General features: G+C 39.1%; 1 protein-coding gene across 1 annotated transcript in view; it reads right to left on the bottom strand.

Moving 5' to 3' along the window:
• Positions 1-6880, bottom strand: part of LOC118216326 (protein shisa-8) — a 35398-nt gene extending 28518 nt beyond the window's left edge. The window contains exon 1 of the mRNA XM_035397417.1: positions 4145-6880. Within this exon, the coding sequence (XP_035253308.1) occupies positions 4145-4692 (548 nt within the window). The 5' untranslated portion in view covers positions 4693-6880. The remainder of the gene's footprint in view (positions 1-4144) is intronic.
• Between the last annotated feature and the right edge of the window lie 19589 nt (positions 6881-26469).

Genomic DNA, 26469 nt, shown 5'->3' with positions numbered 1-26469 from the left:
TGTTTTTGGCTGCTCTAGTCTGTGCTCCTCTGTGTTTGGCTGCTCTAGTCTGCGCTGCTCTGTGTTTGGCTGCTCTAGTCTGTGCTCCTCTGTTTTTGGCTGCTCTAGTCTGTGCTCCTCTGTTTTTGGCTGCTCTAGTCTGTGCTCCTGTTTTTGGCTGCTCTAGTCTGTGCTCCTCTGTTTTTGGCTGCTCTAGTCTGTGCTCCTCTGTGTTTGGCTGCTCTAGTCTGTGCTCCTCTGTTTTTGGCTGCTCTAGTCTGTGCTCCTCTGTTTTTGGCTGCTCTAGTCTGTGCTCCTCTGTTTTTGGCTGCTCTAGTCTGTGCTCCTCTGTGTTTGGCTGCTCTAGTCTGTGCTCCTCTGTTGCACTGGGCTGCACTTGTGAAGACTAAGATGGGAGCCCACAATCCCTGCAGCACTGCCTCAGCTCATTATTTTCCCATTGGGGGGGGGGGGGTGGGGGGGTCCCAAATCACGCAGGACAGCGCTGGGGAGGGACCACATCTCTCAAAGCGACAGGAAAGATGGGGGGAGATGTGAGGGTACACAGGGATGACAGTGAGAGGGGGATAGAGACGGAGGTGTGCAGGAAGAAGCCAGAGAAAAATAGAGGGGGTGGGAGTGCAGATAGGAAAAGAAAAAGTGCAGCGTGAACACAGCAGGAGATGAACCTGGATTCTAGAGCACTATACAGTATACCGCTATGTGTCTGTGTGTGTGCATGTGCATGTGCATCAATGTGTATGTGTGTGTGTGTGTGTGTGTGCATTGGTGTGTTCTTGTGCGTTTCTGTATGTGTGTGTGTGTACATTGGTGTGTGTGTGTGTGTCTGTGTGCATGTGCATACGTGTGTGCATGTGCATCAATGAGTGTGTGTGTGTGCGTTCGTGTGCGTGTGAGCATTTGTGTGTGTGTGCATTCATGTGGGGGAAGGAGAGAATAACAGGTGGAGTAGGGAAGAGCAATACAAAACCAGCCATGTGAGATTACACAAGCACAGTGCACACATGCTCTATACATCCTATTCTAAAAAATAAACACAGATCTGCCAAAAAAAATAAAAAATTCAAAGAGTGATGGGTCAGGTGTCAAAAACCCTTCAACCCACCATGTGCTACTAAAGACTGACCCTACTGATCTTAACCTAAACCAATAAGCTGCAGAGAGCAAGGTGATTGGCTCTTGCTAGCCAGTGAATGACAAATAACCCCTGTCCATAGTGGGGTTCATTCAGTGTCATTTGAAGCGTCTGTTGCTGCAAAGCCATGAATATCTCCACGTAATCCACTTTTTCCAACAAGCCGGCTGAACCAATAAAAATATGATGGATACTTTTGGCACATTGAGCAAGATTCTTGTGAGATTAAGCAGACTTGTTAATTATCCAGTTGTTAATTCTGCTGTAATTTGTCAGGAAACAAGTAATGTGTGGGCATACAAACAACAACTAGAGGCAGAGACTGGGCCAAGCAAGCTGTAAACAAATTTATAAAACATTCCTTAATTTTTTTTATTGGTGGGGATTTCAAAAAAATATATAATAATAAAGTTACAAGTAGTATCTTTAGCAATGCAATTGAAAACCTGTGTGGATTCTGTTATTAAACCAGTCCTGGGAGTTATCCTGTGGCACAGCCTACGTCTTCATTTAGAGACAAGGGAAAATAAGATCTCTAAAGCATGAACCTGCATTGCCTCTGTGAAACAGAACAAGGAAAATGGGGGCTTAGGTGTAAATGTTCCATTTAGCCTGATGTTGATTTAAGTGAGCTATTACCGAATTGGACTCTTTGTGTGTCTAGAAAATAACATTATTTAGATCTGCTGCTGTTAGGGAGAGAGAGAAAGAACATTCACAGCTCTGTGAGAAATGAAATTTGAAGTTGCGTGACAATTTACGGTATAGGCGCTACAATGCGTGCATTTGGGTGCGATTCCGTTCGATTGCTTTTTATTTTCATTTCACAGAAGGCCACACTTTTCCATCTGTCCATATCAGATGTAGGTCTATTCGGGCAATTAACTGTGTTATGCTGGTCTGACAATCAATAATTCTCAAAACAAGTTTGGCAAATTAGCCTATCAAAGAACGCCCTGCATATTTAATATTGACGCATTGAGTTTTGTTTGATATGCTCTGGATAATGGCACAGAGAGCTGTAGCTGCACTAATGCTCACGCACACCACACACAAACAGTCTCTTTCTCTCCCTCTCTCCCGCTCTCACTCTCTCTCTCTCTCTCCCTCTCTCCCGCTCTCTCTCTCTCCCTCCCTCCCTCCCTCCCTCTCTCTCTCTCTCTCTCTCTCTCTCTCTCTAACACATTCCCATGCTCAGAGTGTGGTGGAAAGGGCAGCAATGTGTTTACGAACAGATATCATAACCGCTGTGATGCAGATGAGCACATCTGTTCTCAGAGTCAAACCCAGCAGCTCAACCCAAGCGGAAATAAAGTGCCATTCATACACCCACAATTCTGATTTATTTCATTTGCACGTGCTGACAGTCCGTGTTGTTTGTTTGTATCACTGGCCGTGGAGTTTGCCTTCACAAAGGTATTTTTCCCTGTGCACATCGACTGCCCTACAAACAACCACTCACTGCCGTAAACACACTCGCCTAACAAACCAGCAAATGCACAAATCCCCACAGAAATATCTGCGTGTATAAATACACTATCACAGACCCACACACTCGCGTTAACAGGTAGCGATGTAAACACTGGGGTGCAGAAGCAGTTCCAGTCCCGCTCTCGGGTATCAACACAAGCTCACACCGCAGCACAGAGGCACACGGTAAACAAAATAAATGTCTGGAGGGTGTATCGATATACCCGCTGCGCAACGCGATCCACGGTTCTCACTTTCACACCAGAGGTGATGTTTCAACTGGCAATAATTTAGTTGTAATCAGCTTGCATAGCCAGGTCTTCCTGGACACGGGGCGTTGCTGTTTTTGGCAGACACACTAGCAACATCATTCAACCAGCTCTCAAGTTCAAGGGAGATGGCAAATAATACGAGTTTGTAAAAGTTCTCCTCCCCCTCTCCTCCATGCCCCCCCACCCCTCCCACCCCCTGCCCCCCCCCCCCCCCGCCCCCCCCCCCCGCCTCCAAGTGCAGGAGATTCCACCTCCACCTATTCCATGGCTGTATATCAGGTAGTAGAACACTGCGACCTTGCTCTGCCTCACGCCGAAGACGCAAGGAGTGGCGTTACAGCCCTTCTCCTGCAACCTTCAGATCGGGGTCTCTGTCAATCGATGGCGCTGATGACTTGCAGCGAGCCCCGCCGGCGTGATTGTGTTTCACTGGCTGATCAATGGGGACGCCACCTCCCGCCCGTCCGCCGCGCGGTACCGCAGGCTGGCTGGGCCGGGCCAGGCCGGGCCTGGGGGGGTGGCGTCGGAGCCGCACCGTGGTAAATCAAGGTAAGTTATCGTCCCTCCCGCGGTTGGACGGATCGCACTGACCGTCCATCTGGCCGCCGCCCGCGTCGATACTGCAGGACCATGCGATGGTAGCTGCAGCGGATTCCGTCGCCGCTGTTCTCTTTCACCCCAAAAACAGAGACCAGGGGTCCAGGGAATGACCAGGGAGAGCCTCCCCACCCTGCTTATACACCCCTCCTCTTCTACAGTTCTGCTGCTCGTTTGACCTTCGTTTCTGTTGAGAACTTTATCGTTTTCATACCAACCGCTTGCTCACTGACACGCGTCCCAAATGCTGCCCGACCCATCTATCCATCCCCTGGAGCCAATAATGGCTGTGGCACTGATCTAACCATAGATCTAGCCAGAATCAATGATCCACAACAGCTGACCCAACATCCTTGAATCCCAAAGCATCTCCTAAAATAAACTTGCATTTATCCCGGAAGAACCGCCTCCCCTCGTGGAAGCTAGTTTCTCCGATCTCCCATCACTCCTCTTCTGAAACCCGAATCACTGGCTCGTCTCCTCTCCCATCTCAAAAAGCGTCTCCCAAAATAGGCCCGCGTCCCTGAGTAACCTTCGCACCTCCTGGAAGTTTGTTCCTCCAAACCCATCACTCTTGCCTAAAACAGCCCCCCCCCCCCCCCCACTACGCACGCTTTAGCCATTTCTCAGCCACCTCCACAAACCCAACCCCCCGCCTCCTCCAGCTCACCTGGAGTTGGTCATGTCCGTCTGACCCCCTCGACTCTTCTCCAGGCCCAGTTTGGTGAAGATGCCCACCAGGACCATGATGGCCACCACCCCGCAGATGATGTAGACGATCATGTGGGTCCGATCCCGGTCGGGCTCCTCGTGGACCTCGGTGATGGGCGAGGCGGGCTTGCCGGTGTTGGCCCACACGGGCGTGTCGTAGTTGGAGCAGGACGTCTGGTCCAGGCGGTGCTGCTTGAACTGGCAGCAGAAGCGGTAGAAGCAGGAGCCGCAGCAGAACAGGTAAATGCCAGCGTTGCAGTTGAAGGGGGGGTCCCACTGCCCCATGACATCATAGTAACCCCAGCAACGGCTGCCCATGGATGAGATGGTCTGATCCTCAACCTCACTCGCGGGTGTCGTCAAGGTGACCTCGGTGGCACTGGTGGGCGCCACGGTCTGATTGGTCGACTGGTCGTCCAACTCGGCCTGCTTGCCATTCTGGGCCAGCGTGGCGGGACCCAGGAGCAGGGCCAAGACCAGGCAAAGTGGAACGGGAAGGGTGGCCATATTGCACTGTCCTCTAGGGAGTGTCAACAAAGTTCCGGCACAACAAAGACAGGGCAAGTGGCAGGTCTCCCTAGTGAAGCTTCAGCAAAAAAATAAAATAAAAACGTGCAAAGCCTCTTAAAGGGCAAAATTGAAAAATGGGGAAAAAATGTGACAATGATTTAAAAGTGTCTCTCCATGAAAACAAATGACCATTCAACAGAGCTCCAGGGAAGAAGCAGTATCGACTGAGGCAATTAAGAACATTCAATTAAATTTTAATAGCCAATAAAATACTGTTATGCCTGCAGCTAAATACTCATAAGGTAATTATCAGACTTAGAGACCGACAGACGGGCAAAATTAGACCTGATCAGTCCAATCGAGCTTTGAATTTCAACAAGTTCACAATGCAAGATTGGAGGGGGTCATATCGTTCCTGGGGGTTTTTATGAAATTGTTTGCATTGGTTTTTCCAAAAAAAAAGCAAAAAATGAAAGATCCAGCAAGATGTAGAGTAACCAGTTTAGTGAATGTCATCTGGAAATAAGTATTACTCCAGAATTTTTTTTATAATCCCAAAATAATAAAGTTTTCAACTGGCATTTTGAGGTCCTGTCAGCAACTACAAACAAAACAGAGCTTTGTTTTAGATCACATAGCACAGAGAATTCATATCATCAGTTTTTTGTTTTTTTGTTGCTGCAAGAAACAATGATAGAAATCACCAGATTGGGAATATTATGTTTAATCCACTTATATTTCACCTGAAAAGGTAGCTGTTGTCTTTCTTTTTTAAATTTATGCTTGTTTTTTGTTTGTTTGTTTTTTCTCCTGAAATCCCTAGATTGGGTTTAGATAAACCCTAAACCCTCCTGGTCAGATTGTGCAATCTCACTCATCAGTTCAAATCCCTGTTTATACCGCCATCGCAGGTTCGTTTTCCATCCCAGGGGTCTTCTGTCCTTCGTTCACCCCTGAAACCCGGGGCCAGCTGATAAAGGAATGATTCATATTTTCCACGGGGTGGATGGCATTTCGTTTAGGGAACGAGGCTGAAATTCACGTGGCGAACTGAAAATCCCACGTTCAGTTGAACCCCCCCCTTCTAACCCTGGTCGGTGTCCAGACGCAGCTCCCTCTGACCGTCTCCTTGGGTTCCAGTCCGAGTCCGGGACGTCCACACTCAGGGTGTCCGCGGGCAACCGGACCACAAGTGTTCCCTTAGACGGAAGTTTGCCCAGCGAAATCTCTGCGGTTTTGCCAGCTACCCCCTGCCCTCCCGGTCTCCTCTCACAGAAGCAGGAGCGGAACCCGAGCAGCTCCGCGTGTCCGTGTGCGTATGTGCGTCCACGCCGGCCGCGGGCTAGCGCCTGGGCGTTCGTCTCTCATCGCTGCTGCTCTTCCAGGTGCTGCTTCTTGTTTGTTTGCTTGTTTGTTTTTCTAATAGTACTTTGATGCTCCTCTATCGCCCTTCTCTCTTCCTTCTCTTTTTTTGTCTTCCTCTCTCTATTTCTTCTCTCTGTTTTCCTTCATCTTCCCCCCCCCTGCCGTGAGTCTGTCCTTGAACACAGATAAACACATTTGCTGGGAAGTCGGCGGGACTTTCTGCATCTGTAAGATTACGTCCATTGACTAACTTCAGCCGCTCCTGTCCCTCACGTTTTATTTACACGCTCCCGGCCAGCACAAAGCACGCGGGTCGCTCGTCCCTGCCTCCTCCTCCCTCAAAAAAAAAAAAAAACAAATAAAGGGGAAAGAAAGGAAATCTGTAATCCTAAAAAAATGGCTCCAAAAATTGAGAAGAGACAAAGATAATTGTCATTGTTGTATAATTTTTATGCAGTCCGTTTGTACCAGGCAATTGCATTTGCCATTGCAGTTAAAAAGCAGTCAAATGCAATAACTTGGCAGGATGTAACAAACTAAGCAGTCTCACAATTTTGTATCTGAGAGCAACAAAATCCCTTTCCAAGTGCAGCAACAAAATCCCTTTCCAAAAACAGGCATATAATGATATATATATACAGGCATATGTAAATTATATATATATCTATATGTGTGTGTTTTTCACCAAAAAAGTATGACTTTATTGTATTTTTCCTTTCTTATTTTCCTCTGTTTTCTGTAGATTCCTTTCTTCTCCCGTCCCTCTCCTGTCCTTCCCTGGAGCTGCAGAACAGTAAACTGGCAGGACCAAATGCTAATGTCTCACATACACACACGCGCTCTCTCCCTCTCTCTCTCTCTCTCTCCCCCTCCCTCCCTCTCTCTCTCTCCCTCCCCTCTCTCTTTCCCACTCTCTCTGCCATCTCCCTCTCCCTCTCTCCCTCCCTCCCTCTCTCTCTCTCTCATGAGCGAATGAGCGTACCTCACTCACTGACTCTCCCCTGCCCCCCCCCGACTGTCACTGACACCCCCCTTCCTTTTTCTAAGCCATGCTTTTACTCTCCTCCCAAATCTCTCTCTCTATATATATATTGCTCCCTCTCCTTTTCACTCTCGTTCGTCGCATTCCACCTCTCTGGCTCTTTTCTTTTTTGCTCGCCTCTGTCCCTGGTGCTTCTTCTCCCGCTGTCTATTCTCTTTTTTTCCTCTCTCCACCCCTCCCTCCTTCTCTTCATCTCTCCCTCCCTCCCTCCGTCCTGCTCTTTCTCCAGCATTTCGTCTCTAAATCCCCTTCAGTTCAACAGTTGCTGCCGTAGTGCTGACTACAGAGGCAGGTCGCGTGGCTGCCCCCCCCCCACCCCCCCCCACCCCCCCCCACCCAGTGTTTGTGTGAGTGCGGAGCTTGTGGACGGGCTGAGTCTGAGACTTAAAGAGAACGAGCAGACATGGGGTCGTTGGTGGAGTGGGGACAAAGTGGGGGGTTAGGAGGAGAGAGATGGGGGTGATTTGTGAGCGGGAAATTGGAGCGAGACAGAGAGAGAGAGAGATAAGGAAGGGAGAGCAGCTAGAGGACAGCGAATAAGAGAACTTAAAGGGGCAATGGAGGGAGGAGGGAGGAGATGGAGGGGAAGAGATGGCAGGATTGAGAGGAAAGGAGTGACAGGGAGAGGATTGGGGAGAGATAGAGAGATTAGAGAGGAGACAGGTAACGGTAGGGGGAGGGAAAAATTGAGAGACTGAGAGAAAGAGAGGTGACAGGGAACAAGTGCAATCGTGGGACAAAGGGAAAAAGGAAAAGAGAAGGAGAGATGCAGAGAAGGAGAGAGAGAGGAGGGCACCAGGAGGAGTGCTGTGAATTCTGAATAATCCCCTGGTTTAATGTTGAACGTGAACTAGATTTTGTAAAGGAAAGCGCCTTTGGGTCTCCATGCTGAAGGAACCTTCTCATCAGTGCACTGCCAGGCCACGGAGAGCTCCCGCTAAATATTTTATTCTGTTTCAGAATCATTGACATTAAACTCCTGTTGAATATACATTTTTTGCAGACACTTTTTTTTTTAAGTGTGTGATTGCGACTGTGTGTGCGTTTTATAGTACATGTACATGAGTGTGATTTTGTGTGCCTGTGTGTGAGAGAAAGAGAGAGAGAATGTGTATATTTATTTTATGTTCTATTGTTTCTTTCTTCAGACCTGCTCCCTCTTTCTCTCCATTTTTCTCTTCACAGTATCCTGCCTGCTTGTCACCCCTTCTTAGCCTAAATTTACAGAATTTTGTGGCATTACACAAGTGCCTTCTCTCTCTCTCTCTCTCTCTCTCTATTTCGATCTATATATCTATCTATCTATCTATCTCACTCTCTCACACACACACACACACACACAGGCACGCACACACAGCCACCCCCTTCCCCTCCCCACACACTCCCATCCATCCTTCCTCTCCCTCTGCATTCCCTCAGTCCCCTCTCATCCCACATCTCTCCACCGTCTCCATCACTCCATTCTGAAATCGCCCGTTTCCTTTTTCCGTTAGCTCCCTCCGTTCCGGCCTCGTGCAGAACAGCCCCCCGCTGCGAATGTTCGCCACCAGAAACCCGGCGCCATCGAACGCGGGTTTGCGGCTGAAGCAGCTGTCATGTGAAATATTGTGCACGCGACAAAGAACTATTGGCATATTGACAAAAATACAGTGCAGTGCTCACGTATATCTACCGAGCGGGGGGGGGGGGGGGGGGGGGTGAAGGGGAGGATAAAGAAGGGAAGAGTGAAAGGAAATAGGCAGATGAGAGAGAGCGATACTGAGATTGAGGGCGGAGGGGAGGCGTATGAGACGTCTGTCTGCTGTGGTCATGTTTTCATTTCAGTTTCATCGCTCAGGTACTTTCCTGATCCTGTTTATTTCTTTTGGCGTTTTATCAGCATGCAGGACGTGTCCCGCCCCCCCCCCACCCCCCCAACCCCCACCCTAGCCCCTCCCATTATGCCCTGGAAAGGCTTTTTTATTTGATTTTGTTAACGGCAGAGAGGAGAGGAGAAGGACGAAATGTCCAGAACAGCGTTGAGGCTTTTTGCTTTCTTTTCTTACGGTCTCATTCCTTCCAAAAAAAAAAAAAAAAAAAAAGAAAAAAAAGAGCAGGATTAAATTAAAATTCCGCCGAGGTTCTGTTCAACGAAATGATTTAATTTGCTCCTGTAATGTTGTTTAAAAAGATAAACAACAGAACGCAAGGTGCTTTTCCCTCATGTGCACCCTCAGCACACCGAAACCCCCACCTACTCGTCTCTCCAGCCTTCACCCCTCTCTCCCCTCTGCTTTCCCTTTCCCTCTCTCTGTCTCACTGTCCATTGACCCCTATCTTTCCCTCTGTCTCTCGCTCTCTTTCAATTTGATTCAACTTCTCTCTCTCTCTCTCTCTTTCTCTCTCTCTCTCCCTTTCTCTGCCTCTCACTTTCTGTCTATCTCATTCCCAAATTCAAAGTTGCTTTAAATTTAGTTGCTTTCTCTGTAGAGCACATCAGCCCCAGTCTGTAACTGTCAGTCACTATAAATTAGTTTTAGAGAGAGAGATGGAGAGAGAGAGAGAGAGGGTGAGAGAGGGATGGAGAAGAAAGAGAGACAAGAGAGAGAGAGAGAGCCAGAAAGAGATGTTAAATGCTGCTGAATCAAAATTATTGCCAGTGAAGTCAAACAGAAGGAAGTGACCAGCTGCCAGGGTTCGCAGCAGCCACCATTTTAGGAAGTGAGGCAAAAAATACAAATAAACGAAATAATTAAACCATGAAGTGAGTCCTGCTCTCCATATGTGTCCAGCTGTCACCCTGAGTGATTGATGCCTCTGGCTCCTAACCCTGCCTCTGACTCACCCGTGCAGACACGGGTGCGGGGTAAGAGGGAAGACTTGGCTGTGGTAGCGAGATGTGAAATGCCGCTGTTGTTCTCTGCATGCCCCCGTTACATTTCAATTGATTAATGTTCACAGGTCAGCATTTCTCTCTTCATCTTCCTGCTAGGTAGTGATTTTATTTTCCCCTCGCAGATATAGGCCATCGGATTTCTCTTAAACGCATACCGTTAGCATCCCTGCGTTTCAATTATTCTAATTTCATGATGGAGAGTTGCATCTCTTTGAAGTATTAACATGCTTTTATTCCGGAGATTGTTTTTGGAGCTGGGATGTGGGAGGAGAATGGAGAAGACTAAGACTGCGTTATCATGATTAAAAAGGTTAGGGTTCAAGTCCTCCTTTTCATAAAGGGTGAGGCAGTGAGATTGTGAGACAGTGTTTGGTCTACGGTTGGCTTTCATTTAGTGCTGGAGGAGTTAATTATCTTCTTTTTTTTCCCCATGATCATACTGTGAAATCTCAGAAGTTTTCAATCACATCAAACAAAATGGAATGCAGGTTCACAGCACAGATTCACTGAGGGTGGCATTTTTAAGGATGGTCTCTAGCACACCAAAATGGTTTCATAGCCAAGGGGCATTTTGAAAAATGGTCTCTAGGACACCAAAATGATTCTGTAGCTGAGGGGCATTTTAAGAACAGAACGGTCTCTAGCACCCCAGTGCAGTTTCATAGCTGAGGGGCATTGGTTCCCAAGCTGAATGCCATGAGATAAATATGAAAGTAAAATATTTTTTACAAATTAGAACATTTCCATTGACATTGACAAGTTAATTTAAACAGTATAGTTTATAGGTGCGCTCTTAAGGGGACTACACATCTTAGTCCGACCAAGTCTTCGTCCTGACGAAGCTGTGGCTGTGGCTGCTACTGTAGTTCAAAGGCCCAGCAGCAAAACAACAGCTAGCAGAACAACATTGCAGTGAAGGGACTCCTACTCAGCTGCCCAATCAGCTGATTAATAAACACTGCTGCCATGGTAACCACACTAACTCTCCAATGAAACACATCCTAGTAATTACCAAAAATGAAACAAACCAAAACTGCACTAATCACATCAAGAACACATAATACCAAAACCCACTTGTGAAACAATTGCACAATAAGCAAAGAAAGTAACACAATACATTAAACAAATTGCTATATTTGCTTCAGCAAAGCTACAAACCCAGCAGCAGGGTGCATCATGGTGTATCTGCTGGGCATTGTTTTGTTATTGATATTTAATGACATTGTGCTATGTAAGTCACCCTGGTTAGGGGTTTCTGCAGGATGACATAATAATAAATGGAATGTCAATCAGGTCTGGCCCCTCCCTCCCATGGATGATGGAAAGAGACCATAACAAGGGCTAGAGGTCAAATTAGAGGTCAAGATGGAAGAGGCAGTGCTAGTGGCTGTCAGTGTGTGTATGTACATGAGTACCGTAAATATGAATGTACATGGTAAAAAAAAAGAACTCTGCGGTTGTAAAAGACCTCCAAACACTGAACAATGCAAACACTGATGCGGTCACCAGCAGCTAGCGGCTGAAGCTGAAGAATAAAATGACTATGTTTTGAATTCTTGACATTAGTTGAAATTTTATTAAATGTTTACTTTGTCTCAGTATGTTTAACATATTAGTATGTTCTTATGGTTCTTCGTGTTCTTTGTTTTATTACATATACATTTGTGCAATGACCTTTGCTTCATCCTTTAGTTATAGCATACAAGTGTGCGTGGTTCTTAATGTTGTAGAATGTAGTAGAATTTTGTACAAATTTTTAAAAAAATGTTTTGGACTGAAATGCAGATATATATGTATATAGAGAGTGTGTGTGTGTGCTTTCTACTTATTTATAGCCTGCTGGTGTTCCTAAATTTAAAAAAAGCTTTCTCAAAACAGACACATTTCTCTTATGCTAATGCATTAAGTACCGTAGAGTACATGAAGGTTATAAATCCCTTTGATGGTTTATTGGCCATAAAAATGTGTGCTGAAGGACATGCCTGTATAGTGGTGCTTTTAGCAGCCCGTCTGTTGTCTGTTTTCGTAAGAGTAATTTAAACACGTAGCAGATCTATATCCTCTTGAGACCCCAATATTTCCAAAAATACTTTTTATTTTGTTTCTATTGAATGTCCCTTGTAGTGTAGGTTTTGGCATAGTAGACTATATGGTTATTGATATTAAGACCAAAGACTCATGTCCCCTACAGGGGACAAAATGAACTGTGGATATTAGGAAGTTATACTGTATATATTTGACTGAATTCAGACTGAATTTCTGATACCACCAGCACCAGCAGAGAAGCAGTCTCAGAAAGCAGAAGACGCGCTAACACACAGAACGGCAAGAAAACCAGCAGAGAAGAACAAAGAAGATCGCATTAGTTAGAGATAAAGAGGAAGTAAAAAAGGGAAAGTTTGTGAGAATTTTCTGTGTTATTATGTTTTATAGGTATCATTACTATAACATCTTTGAAGTTCTATGGCTTCATAGTGTGAATGTCTGCAATGATGCAGTGATGCACAGAAATCACTGATCTGAAGCTCAGTGTGAGGTAGAAAACAAATGTAAATGTAATGTAAATGACACCAGTGATACTGAATTATTGAGTTCTGTCATTTCCCTGCTTTCATTTGTCCTATTGCTAAGCTCATCTCACTTCCTGTCTGTCCTCCCGCTGAACTCATATCACTTCCTTTTTATGCTCCCACTAGCATCATTTCACTTCCTGTTTATCCTTCTGCTGTCCTCATCTCATTTCCTGTTTATCTTCCTGCTGATGTCATCTCACTTCCTGTTTACCTTCCCTCTGACCTCATTTCATTTCCTGTTTATCTGTCTGCTGACCTCATCTCGCTTCCTGTTTATCACTTCCTATATTACCCTGAATTTATCTCCTCTTTCTGCTGGTAACCTATAATACTTATGTTTAATTTATCCTGTCTGTCCCTTCCTCACTCTTTTATTCTCTCTCCCTTGACTATCTCTCAGTCTTCCCTCCCTACCTCTATCTCTCTCTCTTTCCATCTGAGAATAGAGTTGTTTTAATGTGCTTTGGTATCGATGCAGGCAGTAACTTGTGATGTATATTCTGAATTAAGCCCTTTCTCCCTGTCTGTCTTTTGCTGCCTTTCTAGTTGCAGCATTTAATGTATTTTACAGGCATGCCCAGCCAGCCAGTTTCCACCTACTGTATTAAGCTAACTCACTGTAATCCAGCCCCCAGAAGTGGATTTTCTAATCATTCTCCCGGAGGAGACCGGGGCACTGAATGACAGGCAACGAGAATGAGAGAGAGAGGGAATGGGGTGATAATAAAGGGAGGGAGAGGGAATGGAGTGATAATAAAGAGAGAGGGGTCATTATGTCAGAGATTACCCCTGTACATCTGCTGCCCCCACCAAATGGGGCCCCAGAGCCCATTGGCTTTAAAGCACAGAGGCTTCTGTAAAGAAGTTTAACCCAGAATGCTTTGGGCTCATTACCCCCATAACCTCACTGTCTCCACTGCCACACCGCCATGGCTGTGGGCGGGGGTGTGTGTGTGTGTGTGTTTGTACATGTGTGCATGCAGACGTGCGTGTGTGCGTGTTTTTTTAGTTTATTCTCAACGATATTTGTCTTGCTCATTCTCCCTCTGGTCCAATGACGACGCTCCTTTTGACTCTCAAAGCACTTCCATATGTATCTGAGTAACTGCCTGTCTGTCTCAGTTGAGCCCTGAGCCCTACTCTGACATTTATTAACAGAGTGGAAACTTCTTTAAATTTGAATTTTCCATCTTTGCACTTAGGAGGTTCTCCCCACATTCATTTAGATTCCAGTTTAGCGAAGAGTCTCTCCGATCCCCTGGTCCCTGTTCATCTTAAATTACTAATATTCTGACTCCTGAAGTTTTAAACCAACTTTTTTTCCCCCAAACCTAATGGTTTCATTTTTTAACTTTGAACTTTAATGTATTCAAAGATAAAGTAAATAATTTATTGGGATTGTTTAATTATTAATTTCATGTACAGAAATTTGATTTAATACCTCAACTTAATAATTTTACATTTGTGAAAAATGTAAATTATCAGAATTCATTTTGGATTTGATCTTTTGCTGGTTGCTTTTAGGGTTTTTTGTTTGTGGAGATCTTCACTTATTGTAACAGTGAACAGCAGAAATGGTTGACAATAACAATTGTATGCTGAATGTTATGGTAGAGCAGCAAGTGCACAATAAATCATATTAATAAATAAACTCAGGTTATATAAATCATTATCTTAATAAGTCAATGCAACATTTAAACTGACATTTGTTTTGTATCAGAAACATTTTTTATGGAACATTAATATATGGTTTACTACAGTGGGTAATTCAGATTTGATATATAATTGTTCACAATTACTTTACATTGATTATGGGCCTACTTTTTAAATTACAATTTGTTTTAAATACACCTCCTGCTTTTTAAAATGCAGATTCTGTTACCAATTAAATGTTCCGGATAATGAAATGAAACATAACTAATTGTCGGTATTCATTGCCTATAAGGAATATCTTTTTAATTATTACTAATGCTTGTTCAGTCCATCAGTCAGTTAATCAGCCAGAATGAAAAACATTTTCGGCTGAAAAATGGAGTTGTCACACAGCTTTATTTTTGGGGCTGGACGCATAATTCATCCTGGTAGTTTTCTGTTATAGAAATCTGTGTGTATTTAACACACTTTAATTTATTGTATATTTGTAGAAATGGAAAAAAAAAACTTTCTGAAATTAGATGTACAAATCCAATATTCACAGAGAGTGTTTGTGTGTGTGTGTGTGTAGTATCTGTCTGCTAGCATGCAAGCATGCATTTAGGCACAAGTTTCCTGATCCATATCTAACCAAATGACCACAGTTTAGTGCAGATCTAGTTTATTGAGCAGAAGATGGGAAATTGCAGGAAGCAGCAATGAGTGAACGTACTTTAATTTGTAGGTTAATTGTGCCCCTAGAATGCTGAATGGTATTATTTGCTCATTGTGTATTCTTGTTGTTGTATTTGCAATGGGCTGAATGGCCTGTTCTCCACTGATGTTATGCTCTCTCATGTTCTAGACAACTTAAATGGTCTGTCTTAATCATTATGCATTACATTGTTCTTATACTCCAGATAGACTGAGTTGCCTTTTTTTCTCATTATGCATTGTTATTGTTTGGTGTTCTAGATGGGCTGAATTGTCTATTCCCCTCATTATTTATTCTCAGGTTATTGTGTTCTAGATGGGCTGAATTGTACTGTCTTCCTCGTTGTGTGGTATTACGTTCTGATGTTCTAGATGGGCTGAATAGTCTCTTTTCCTTATTATGCATTCTTATGTGTACTTATTTATGCGTGCGACGGTAACTGATATATAGTTGGGTGTCCTGTAATCAAGAAACTACCAGTAATCTTTCAGCACCAAACGTTTCTGCAGCAAAACCACGGTACGTTTCCCCCAACAGAACCCCATTGGTCCGCAGCCAGTGTTGCTGTTCTGAAGGTCCTAGTTATGTTCCTCTGACAGATGTTGCTCCTACTGTGAGTAGCCTTCGGCAAAGTCAGATCGGCCAAATGTGAACTACCAGCATTTGCACACAGTTAGATGCACCTAGTATGACCCAACATGTGATTATCAATTAGCAGTCATTGTTAGCTAGCATTCAGAGCTTTTGACTGGGTCCAACAGTTAGTTTCAGCCAAAGTAACGTATGTACAGTAAGTGCATTTTAGGAGGTAACACCAATATAGCCAGAGAGAGTGCCACTGTCAATATCTATGCCTCAATGCCTTCAAGCTAAAAGGAGGGTATGGGTATTTATTTTATTTTATTTTATTTTTTTTGTGGGGGGGTGGGGGATTTTGGTATGGAAGATTTAAGATTTTATATGTTTGTGTGTGGGAAACAGTCAGTGAATCTGCCTCCCTGACTGATTTGGGAAGGCTCCATCATCGAGGCTGAGGGTGTGGAGAAGAGTGGGGAGTGAGGCAGTGGGGAGTGAGTGCTGGCCAATCACAGAGATGTGAGAGGATGCTGAAGAGTGAAGTATGGCTGGAGTATAGCATCTGATGCATGATGGGAAGGGACAGCATCATTCGCAACTTTGTATGCCGGCATGAATGGTCTGGATCATTTGAATTGAATGCAAACAGCCACTAAAAAGCAGTTGAAAAGTGTCGTGGCATGTGTGAATTTAGTTTGGTTGAAGGCTTGCCAAAGATGACTCTGTGTTTTTTTCAGTGATAAGAATTTTATGAGTAAATATATTTATGCATTTTTCATGAATGACTTTTCTTTTTTCTTTCCTTTTATATTTGTATTTATAGGGATTATGTTCATTGTTTCATTGCTAAAACAAAAATTCCATCAATGAGAGTGAGATTATAGTCTTATTTACTTAGGTATTTTTTCAGTGAAATAAATTTCTCAAAATAAATAACTTAAGATTTCTGTTGTCAAATTGATATTTGGTTGTGTTGCATCCAGTTTAAAAGAAATATTCTATGTTCGAGATTACTCTCAGGTCATTAGGGTTCAGGCAAGTTTAGGGTTCTGTTAATGAGTGAGGAAAAGGGTTAGTCCTCTTTTTGGATGACCAACATTTCTCACCATTGGTGCCAAACATGATTTGGGCCTAAGAAGATGCATTTTGGTATGTTTTGGTATGAAATTATTCTTTTAAAATAAATGACTTGTACAGGATATAAAACTTGTATTTTACTGAAACACATATTTCATCATAAACTCCTTCAAACACATTTCCATGTATTTATTTCACCCTGGTTGTTAAATTAATATAATTTTCTATCCATCCAAATTGAATAATGACATTTTTTTTAAAAGTTAGCATTTTTTTCCATAAGACTTGTATTTTTTTGCTTTTTTTTCCACTGTTACATTCCTGCTTTTTGTCTCTCCTGCATTATGCTTCCTTTTGTTTTGTGCGCCGCTGTGTGTTTGTTTCTGTCTTCCCTGCAGGTGGAAATGATGAAGTCAGAGTCCCTTTGCGGAGATCCAGGTTGGAAGGAGCGCTGAAGAGAAGACGCACGCGATTGCCTGACAGCCCTCTTCAGGAGACGCAAAGAGCCATGGAGGCCGCCGGCCGTCACCCGGCAACCAGACGGAAGGACACCTATCATTGAGGACACGGAGGACCATCACAGAGCACCTAATGAAAAAGATGGGACTATACATAGAAAATGTGTATCCTCCACTATCTGCTGTCCCGTCTTCTGCTCCTGACGACACTGACGGCTCTACATTTATTATTACGTTTCTAAAACGTGTTCACCGGATCATCTGCTGTGCTGATGTAACTTCTGCTCGAGAACGTAAAATTATTTTGGGGAAAAAAAATGCTGTGGTTGTGATTGCCCCAATTCATACTCAGGAACATCTGTGAGGGATTGGTGGTGGTGCTTTCACACCAAGGTGTTGGTTCCATCTACACACTGGCTACCATAAATGACATAAAATACTCTGGAATTCATTTATTTCATTTAATTCTATAAGTAAACATGATTTTCCATCAGTCTGAATGAAAACAAATACATAAAATTTTTTTACAATTTTGTTGTGATTTGGATATAAGGCTATGGTCATATGTGTTTTTCTGATTTTCTAATGATACAGAGTGTTCATCATTAATGTTTTCAAACTCCTTTTCTTTGATTTATTTCATCATGGTTGTTGAATAAATATGATTTCCCATCTATCTCTATTTAAATTTGAGACATTATAATATTTTGCATTTTTGTTGTGCTTTGGAAGTAAGGCTATAGTCTTATGTCCGTTAATGATTTTCTTATGATACACAGTTTTAATTTAAAACAATTATTTTAACTCCTTTTCTTTGATTTATTTCATCATGGTTGTTCAATAAATATAACTTCCCATCTATCTCTATTTAAAAATTACACATTACAATTTTTTGCATTTTTGTTGTGTTTTGGACGTAAGGCTAGTCTTATGTCTGTTAATGATTTTCTTATGATACACTGTTTTCATAAAAAATATATTACAACTCCTTTTCTTTGATTTAGATCCTCATGGTTGTTCAATAAAGATGATTTCCCATCTATCTCAATTTAAAAATGAGACATTACATTTTTTTGCATTTTTGTTGTGCTTTGGAAGTAAGGCTATAGTCTTATGTCTGTTAATGATTTTCTTATGATACACAGTTTTAATTTAAAACAATTATTTTAACTCCTTTTCTTTGATTTATTTCATCATGGTTGTTCAATAAATATAACTTCCCATCTATCTCTATTTAAAAATTACACATTACAATTTTTTGCATTTTTGTCATGTTTTGGATATAAGGCTATAATATTGTGTCCATTAATGATTTTCTCATGATACACTGTTTTCACAAAAAATATATTCTAACTCCTTTTCTTTGATTTATTTAATCATGGTTGTTCAATAAATATAATTTCCTATCTATCTCTATTTAGAAATGAGACATTACAATTTTTTGCACTTTTGTCGTGTTTTTGATATAAGGCTATAGTCTTATGTCGGTTAATGATATTTTTTATGATATACTGTTTTGATAAAAAAATATATTCCAACTCCTTTTCTTTGATTTATTTCATCACGGTTGTTCAATAAATATTATTTCCCATCTATCTCTATTTAAAAATGAGCCATTACAATTTTTTGCATTTTTGTTGTGTTTTGGACGTAAGGCTAGTCTTATGTCTGTTAATGATTTTCTTATGATACACTGTTTTCATAAAAAATATATTACAACTCCTTTTCTTTGATTTAGATCCTCATGGTTGTTCAATAAAGATGATTTCCCATCTATCTCAATTTAAAAATGAGACATTACATTTTTTTGCATTTTTGTTGTGCTTTGGAAGTAAGGCTATAGTCTTATGTCTGTTAATGATTTTCTTATGATACACAGTTTTAATTTAAAACAATTATTTTAACTCCTTTTCTTTGATTTATTTCATCATGGTTGTTCAATAAATATAACTTCCCATCTATCTCTATTTAAAAATTACACATTACAATTTTTTGCATTTTTGTCATGTTTTGGATATAAGGCTATAATATTGTGTCCATTAATGATTTTCTCATGATACACTGTTTTCACAAAAAATATATTCTAACTCCTTTTCTTTGATTTATTTAATCATGGTTGTTCAATAAATATAATTTCCTATCTATCTCTATTTAGAAATGAGACATTACAATTTTTTGCACTTTTGTCGTGTTTTTGATATAAGGCTATAGTCTTATGTCGGTTAATGATATTTTTTATGATATACTGTTTTGATAAAAAAATATATTCCAACTCCTTTTCTTTGATTTATTTAATCAAGGTTATTCAATAAATATAATTTCCTATCTATCTCAATTTAAAAATGAGACACAAAATTGTTTTGTTTTTTTGTCATGTTTTGGACGTAAGGCTACAGTCTTATGTCTGTTAATGATTTTCTTATAATACACTGTTTTAATAAAAAATATATTCCAACTCCTTTTTTAAATTTATTTTATCACGGTTGTTCAATAAATATGATTTCCCATCTATCTCTATTTAGAAATGAGACATTACAATTTTTTGCACTTTTGTCGTGTTTTTGATATAAGACTATAGTCTTATGTCCGTTAATGATATTTTTTATGATATACTGTTTTGATAAAAAAATATATTCCAACTCCTTTTCTTTGATTTATTTCATCACGGTTGTTCAATAAATATTATTTCCCATCTATCTCTATTTAAAAATGAGCCATTACAATTTTTTGCATTTTTGTCGTGTTTTGGACGTAAGGCTAGTCTTATGTCTGTTAATGATTTTCTTATAATACACTGTTTTAATAAAAAATATATTCCAACTCCTTTTTTTAAATTTATTTTATCACGGTTGTTCAATAAATATGATTTCCCATCTATCTCTATTTAGAAATGAGACATTACAATTTTTTGCACTTTTGTCGTGTTTTTGATATAAGGCTATAGTCTTATGTCGGTTAATGATATTTTTTATGATATACTGTTTTGATAAAAAAATATATTCCAACTCCTTTTCTTTGATTTATTTCATCACGGTTGTTCAATAAATATTATTTCCCATCTATCTCTATTTAAAAATGAGCCATTACAATTTTTTGCATTTTTGTCGTGTTTTGGACGTAAGGCTAGTCTTATGTCTGTTAATGATTTTCTTATGATACACTGTTTTCATAAAAAATATATTACAACTCCTTTTCTTTGATTTAGATCCTCATGGTTGTTCAATAAAGATGATTTCCCATCTATCTCAATTTAAAAATGAGACATTACATTTTTTTGCATTTTTGTTGTGCTTTGGAAGTAAGGCTATAGTCTTATGTCCGTTAATGATTTTCTTATGATACACAGTTTTAATTTAAAACAATTATTTTAACTCCTTTTCTTTGATTTATTTCATCATGGTTGTTCAATAAATATAACTTCCCATCTATCTCTATTTAAAAATTACACATTACAATTTTTTGCATTTTTGTCGTGTTTTGGTATAAGGCTATAATCTTGTGTCCATTAATGATTTTCTCATGATACACTGTTTTCACAAAAAATATATTCTAACTCCTGTTCTTTGATTTATTTAATCAAGGTTCTTCAATAAATATAATTTCCTATCTATCTCAATTTAAAAATGAGACACAAAATTGTTTTGTTTTTTTGTCATGTTTTGGACGTAAGGCTACAGTCTTATGTCTGTTAATGATTTTCTTATAATACACTGTTTTAATAAAAAATATATTCCAACTCCTTTTTTTAAATTTATTTTATCACGGTTGTTCAATAAATATGATTTCCCATCTATCTCTATTTAGAAATGAGACATTACAATTTTTTGCACTTTTGTCGTGTTTTTGATATAAGGCTATAGTCTTATGTCCGTTAATGATTTTCTTATAATATACTGTTTTGATAAAAAAATATATTCCAACTCCTTTTCTTTGATTTATTTCATCACGGTTGTTCAATAAATATTATTTCCCATCTATCTCTATTTAAAAATGAGCCATTACAATTTTTTGCATTTTTGTCGTGTTTTGGACGTAAGGCTAGTCTTATGTCTGTTAATGATTTTCTTATAATACACTGTTTTAATAAAAAATATATTCCAACTCCTTTTTTTAAATTTATTTTATCACGGTTGTTCAATAAATATGATTTCCCATCTATCTCTATTTAGAAATGAGACATTACAATTTTTTGCACTTTTGTCGTGTTTTTGATATAAGGCTATAGTCTTATGTCGGTTAATGATATTTTTTATGATATACTGTTTTGATAAAAAAATATATTCCAACTCCTTTTCTTTGATTTATTTCATCACGGTTGTTCAATAAATATTATTTCCCATCTATCTCTATTTAAAAATGAGCCATTACAATTTTTTGCATTTTTGTCGTGTTTTGGACGTAAGGCTAGTCTTATGTCTGTTAATGATTTTCTTATGATACACTGTTTTCATAAAAAATATATTACAACTCCTTTTCTTTGATTTAGATCCTCATGGTTGTTCAATAAAGATGATTTCCCATCTATCTCAATTTAAAAATGAGACATTACATTTTTTTGCATTTTTGTTGTGCTTTGGAAGTAAGGCTATAGTCTTATGTCCGTTAATGATTTTCTTATGATACACAGTTTTAATTTAAAACAATTATTTTAACTCCTTTTCTTTGATTTATTTCATCATGGTTGTTCAATAAATATAACTTCCCATCTATCTCTATTTAAAAATTACACATTACAATTTTTTGCATTTTTGTCGTGTTTTGGTATAAGGCTATAATCTTGTGTCCATTAATGATTTTCTCATGATACACTGTTTTCACAAAAAATATATTCTAACTCCTGTTCTTTGATTTATTTAATCAAGGTTGTTCAATAAATATAATTTCCTATCTATCTCAATTTAAAAATGAGACATAAAATTGTTTTGTTTTTTTGTCATGTTTTGGACGTAAGGCTACAGTCTTATGTCTGTTAATGATTTTCTTATAATACACTGTTTTAATAAAAAATATATTCCAACTCTTTTTTTTAAATTTATTTTATCACGGTTGTTCAATAAATATGATTTCCCATCTATCTCTATTTAGAAATGAGACATTACAATTTTTTGCACTTTTGTCGTGTTTTTGATATAAGGCTATAGTCTTATGTCGGTTAATGATATTTTTTATGATATACTGTTTTGATAAAAAAATATATTCCAACTCCTTTTCTTTGATTTATTTCATCACGGTTGTTCAATAAATATTATTTCCCATCTATCTCTATTTAAAAATGAGCCATTACAATTTTTTGCATTTTTGTCGTGTTTTGGACGTAAGGCTAGTCTTATGTCTGTTAATGATTTTCTTATGATACACTGTTTTCATAAAAAATATATTACAACTCCTTTTCTTTGATTTAGATCCTCATGGTTGTTCAATAAAGATGATTTCCCATCTATCTCAATTTAAAAATGAGACATTACATTTTTTTGCATTTTTGTTCTGCTTTGGAAGTAAGGCTATAGTCTTATGTCCGTTAATGATTTTCTTATGATACACAGTTTTAATTTAAAACAATTATTTTAACTCCTTTTCTTTGATTTATTTCATCATGGTTGTTCAATAAATATAACTTCCCATCTATCTCTATTTAAAAATTACACATTACAATTTTTTGCATTTTTGTCGTGTTTTGGTATAAGGCTATAATCTTGTGTCCATTAATGATTTTCTCATGATACACTGTTTTCACAAAAAATATATTCTAACTCCTGTTCTTTGATTTATTTAATCAAGGTTGTTCAATAAATATAATTTCCTATCTATCTCAATTTAAAAATGAGACATAAAATTGTTTTGTTTTTTTGTCATGTTTTGGACGTAAGGCTACAGTCTTATGTCTGTTAATGATTTTCTCATAATACACTGTTTTAATAAAAAATATATTCCAACTCTTTTTTTTAAATTTATTTTATCACGGTTGTTCAATAAATATGATTTCCCATCTATCTCTATTTAGAAATGAGACATTACAATTTTTTGCACTTTTGTCGTGTTTTTGATATAAGGCTATAGTCTTATGTCGGTTAATGATATTTTTTATGATATACTGTTTTGATAAAAAAATATATTCCAACTCCTTTTCTTTGATTTATTTCATCACGGTTGTTCAATAAATATTATTTCCCATCTATCTCTATTTAAAAATGAGCCATTACAATTTTTTGCATTTTTGTCGTGTTTTGGACGTAAGGCTAGTCTTATGTCTGTTAATGATTTTCTTATGATACACTGTTTTCATAAAAAATATATTACAACTCCTTTTCTTTGATTTAGATCCTCATGGTTGTTCAATAAAGATGATTTCCCATCTATCTCAATTTAAAAATGAGACATTACATTTTTTTGCATTTTTGTTCTGCTTTGGAAGTAAGGCTATAGTCTTATGTCCGTTAATGATTTTCTTATGATACACAGTTTTAATTTAAAACAATTATTTTAACTCCTTTTCTTTGATTTATTTCATCATGGTTGTTCAATAAATATAACTTCCCATCTATCTCTATTTAAAAATTACACATTACAATTTTTTGCATTTTTGTCGTGTTTTGGTATAAGGCTATAATCTTGTGTCCATTAATGATTTTCTCATGATACACTGTTTTCACAAAAAATATATTCTAACTCCTGTTCTTTGATTTATTTAATCAAGGTTGTTCAATAAATATAATTTCCTATCTATCTCAATTTAAAAATGAGACATAAAATTGTTTTGTTTTTTTGTCATGTTTTGGACGTAAGGCTACAGTCTTATGTCTGTTAATGATTTTCTTATAATACACTGTTTTAATAAAAAATATATTCCAACTCTTTTTTTTAAATTTATTTTATCACGGTTGTTCAATAAATATGATTTCCCATCTATCTCTATTTAGAAATGAGACATTACAATTTTTTGCACTTTTGTCGTGTTTTTGATATAAGGCTATAGTCTTATGTCCGTTAATGATTTTCTTATAATATACTGTTTTCATACAAAATATATTCCAACTCCTTTTCTTTAATTCATGGTTGTTCAATATAGACGATTTCTGTGTGATTGTTGTGATAAATTTCTTTCTGTTTTTTTTAGCTTAATAAATAAGATCACATTTATTTTAATCTCACTTTGTCACTGGTGTACATCGAGTCCTTCTGTGAAAGACTGTCTGAAACATGGCAGGATATGTATGTATTAATTTAGCAGAGAATGTGATGAACTTGGAGGGCAGTGATTGCAAATGTTTAAGCGTTATGCTTCTGAAGGCCTAAGAAACAACGACCCTACTGAGCTTTGGGACACTCCGTTCTTATTTCTGTGTCACGTGTTTCCAGGGTTTCTGAACTGTTTCCTTTTTTGTACCAGAGATCCAATTTTAACACGTATTATTTCCTCCATTTTACTACATACATTGTGTTCTGATGACATAATTATATGTAGTGGTATTAAATTGAGAAATCAACCATGATTTCCTATAGGCAAGAATTAGGCTGAAAATACATCATCACCTTCATTCACGCACTGCTGAATGCCCTTGCCTACCCCCCCCCCTCCCCCCAGCCCCACCCACCCCTTACCCCCCACCCCCAACCCCCCACTGGTGCCTATGTGCCAACCACTGCTGGCAGGGCAGACACCTGCTGGCCAAGAGCCAACAATGTGGTCCCTTTGGCGAAAAGAGACCGTTGCCCGCACAACTGCCCACTAATAAGAGCAAGGAGAGGTTTGCTGCTGGTGGCCCTCTCACGCTTCAGTAAAGCGTGGCGTTCAAGTGTTTCCATGGTGTTCTACATATATTGCATTACAATCATTAGGCAGATGCTCATATCCAGAGCAAGGCACGGTAATGGCGAGCATCGGTGTTAAACTAAAGTTGATTTTGGCAGAGCGCAGGTTTGGCAAGCTGTCGCTTCCGTTGTCATTGAGACCCTAATTTAACTCAGACAGGTGTTGAGTTTCAGTGACCAGGTGTCCTCTCTTTCCGTGCTGTTTCATATATTTAATCCATAAATCAAATTTAAGCCACCTTATTAAGGCACTGTTTGCACAGAATGGGGATTTAATATATTAGTCACCCAAGAGCTGATCTGATTTAGTCATTAAAATGAATATGATATATTAATTATTTATAGCATACATACCTATTTCAGACACAACGTGACCGTAGGGGGAAAATTGTGCTAAAAGTGTAATTATTATAAATTACAAGCTCATTACATCATACTTACAGCTGCAATGAAAGCCAGTATGCATAGGGAGGCATAATGTGTGTGGGTGTGTGTGTGCAAATGTGCTTGCATGCATGTGCATGCATGCACATGTGTGTATATTATCTGCCCATTTTTAATATTAATAACATTATTACTATATTACTATTGCTATAAGTAGCATTAGGGTAAAGCATTGGTGGAAGCTTATTAACAGGCCTTTTTCTTTTTTCTTTTTTTTTTTTTGTTTGGCTGATACAACTATTATGCCAATGTGCTTCATTTGGCATTGATTCAAAAATATTCTAAAGGTTTGGAAGACTGGAATGACCCATAAAGTCTAACAAAAACCTTGTTTTTGTAATCAAGTAGATTAAACAGGCCTGCAGTGTACGCATCCCTCATCTAAAATAGCATATTTTGAGATTTAAAGTAGGATACTTAGATTAGGCTATAAAGCATTTGTGCTGATACTTTTATTGGCAAACAATAACCATACAATCTGGGGCTGAGTGAATTACTTACAAAATTTTGTTTGCAGCTGAATTACACATGCAAGAAATTGTCATAATCTAATTAAATCACAATGGCCTGCTCCAATGGTTTCATTCTATATACATCACCTCTACAAATTCAATTAAGAATATCACCAATCAAGACAATGGACTGACCTCCATGCAAAGTGAACATGTAATGTCTGACACTGAAGTTCACAAATTGCATTCGTCTTGATCATCAATAAAACGCACAGCTAGGAATAACATGCTTTCAGAAGCAGGACATTTTGTATCCATCCTGAATAAGGTAGTGTCGGCATGGAAAATTCAGTGATAAAAATATACAGAGAAGGTGTGTATTCCACTGAAGTGAGCCTGAAGCTATGAGGCATGAGGACAGCACTCTTCTTGGAAGAATTCGACTCCTTTCATCGGAGTGATTTTCTGTCCATCCTTATGTACACCTCGCTATGCTGTCTTCCATGTAGCGAGTATATTAACGTGATGGAGGTGCCGAGATAGCTTCAGATTCTAACTTGTTTTCTGGGTGGTGAAAGTGGGTGGCAGATGTGGCGCTGCCTTCTTTTATTGTCTCAACTAAATTAAAACCAGGAGAAAACCAGTGAAAATTTGCATAAAATCTTTACAACCCGTCTTCTGATTTTTTGAAGAGGAGGGATTTTTTTCCCCTATTTTTTTTTTTTTCCCCTGTGCCAAATAGTGCCGCCCGTGCTT

The sequence above is a fragment of the Anguilla anguilla genome, chromosome 17 (assembly GCF_013347855.1).
Source record: "Anguilla anguilla isolate fAngAng1 chromosome 17, fAngAng1.pri, whole genome shotgun sequence".
Lineage (NCBI taxonomy): Eukaryota > Metazoa > Chordata > Actinopteri > Anguilliformes > Anguillidae > Anguilla > Anguilla anguilla.
This window is presented reverse-complemented; position numbering and strand designations above follow the sequence as displayed.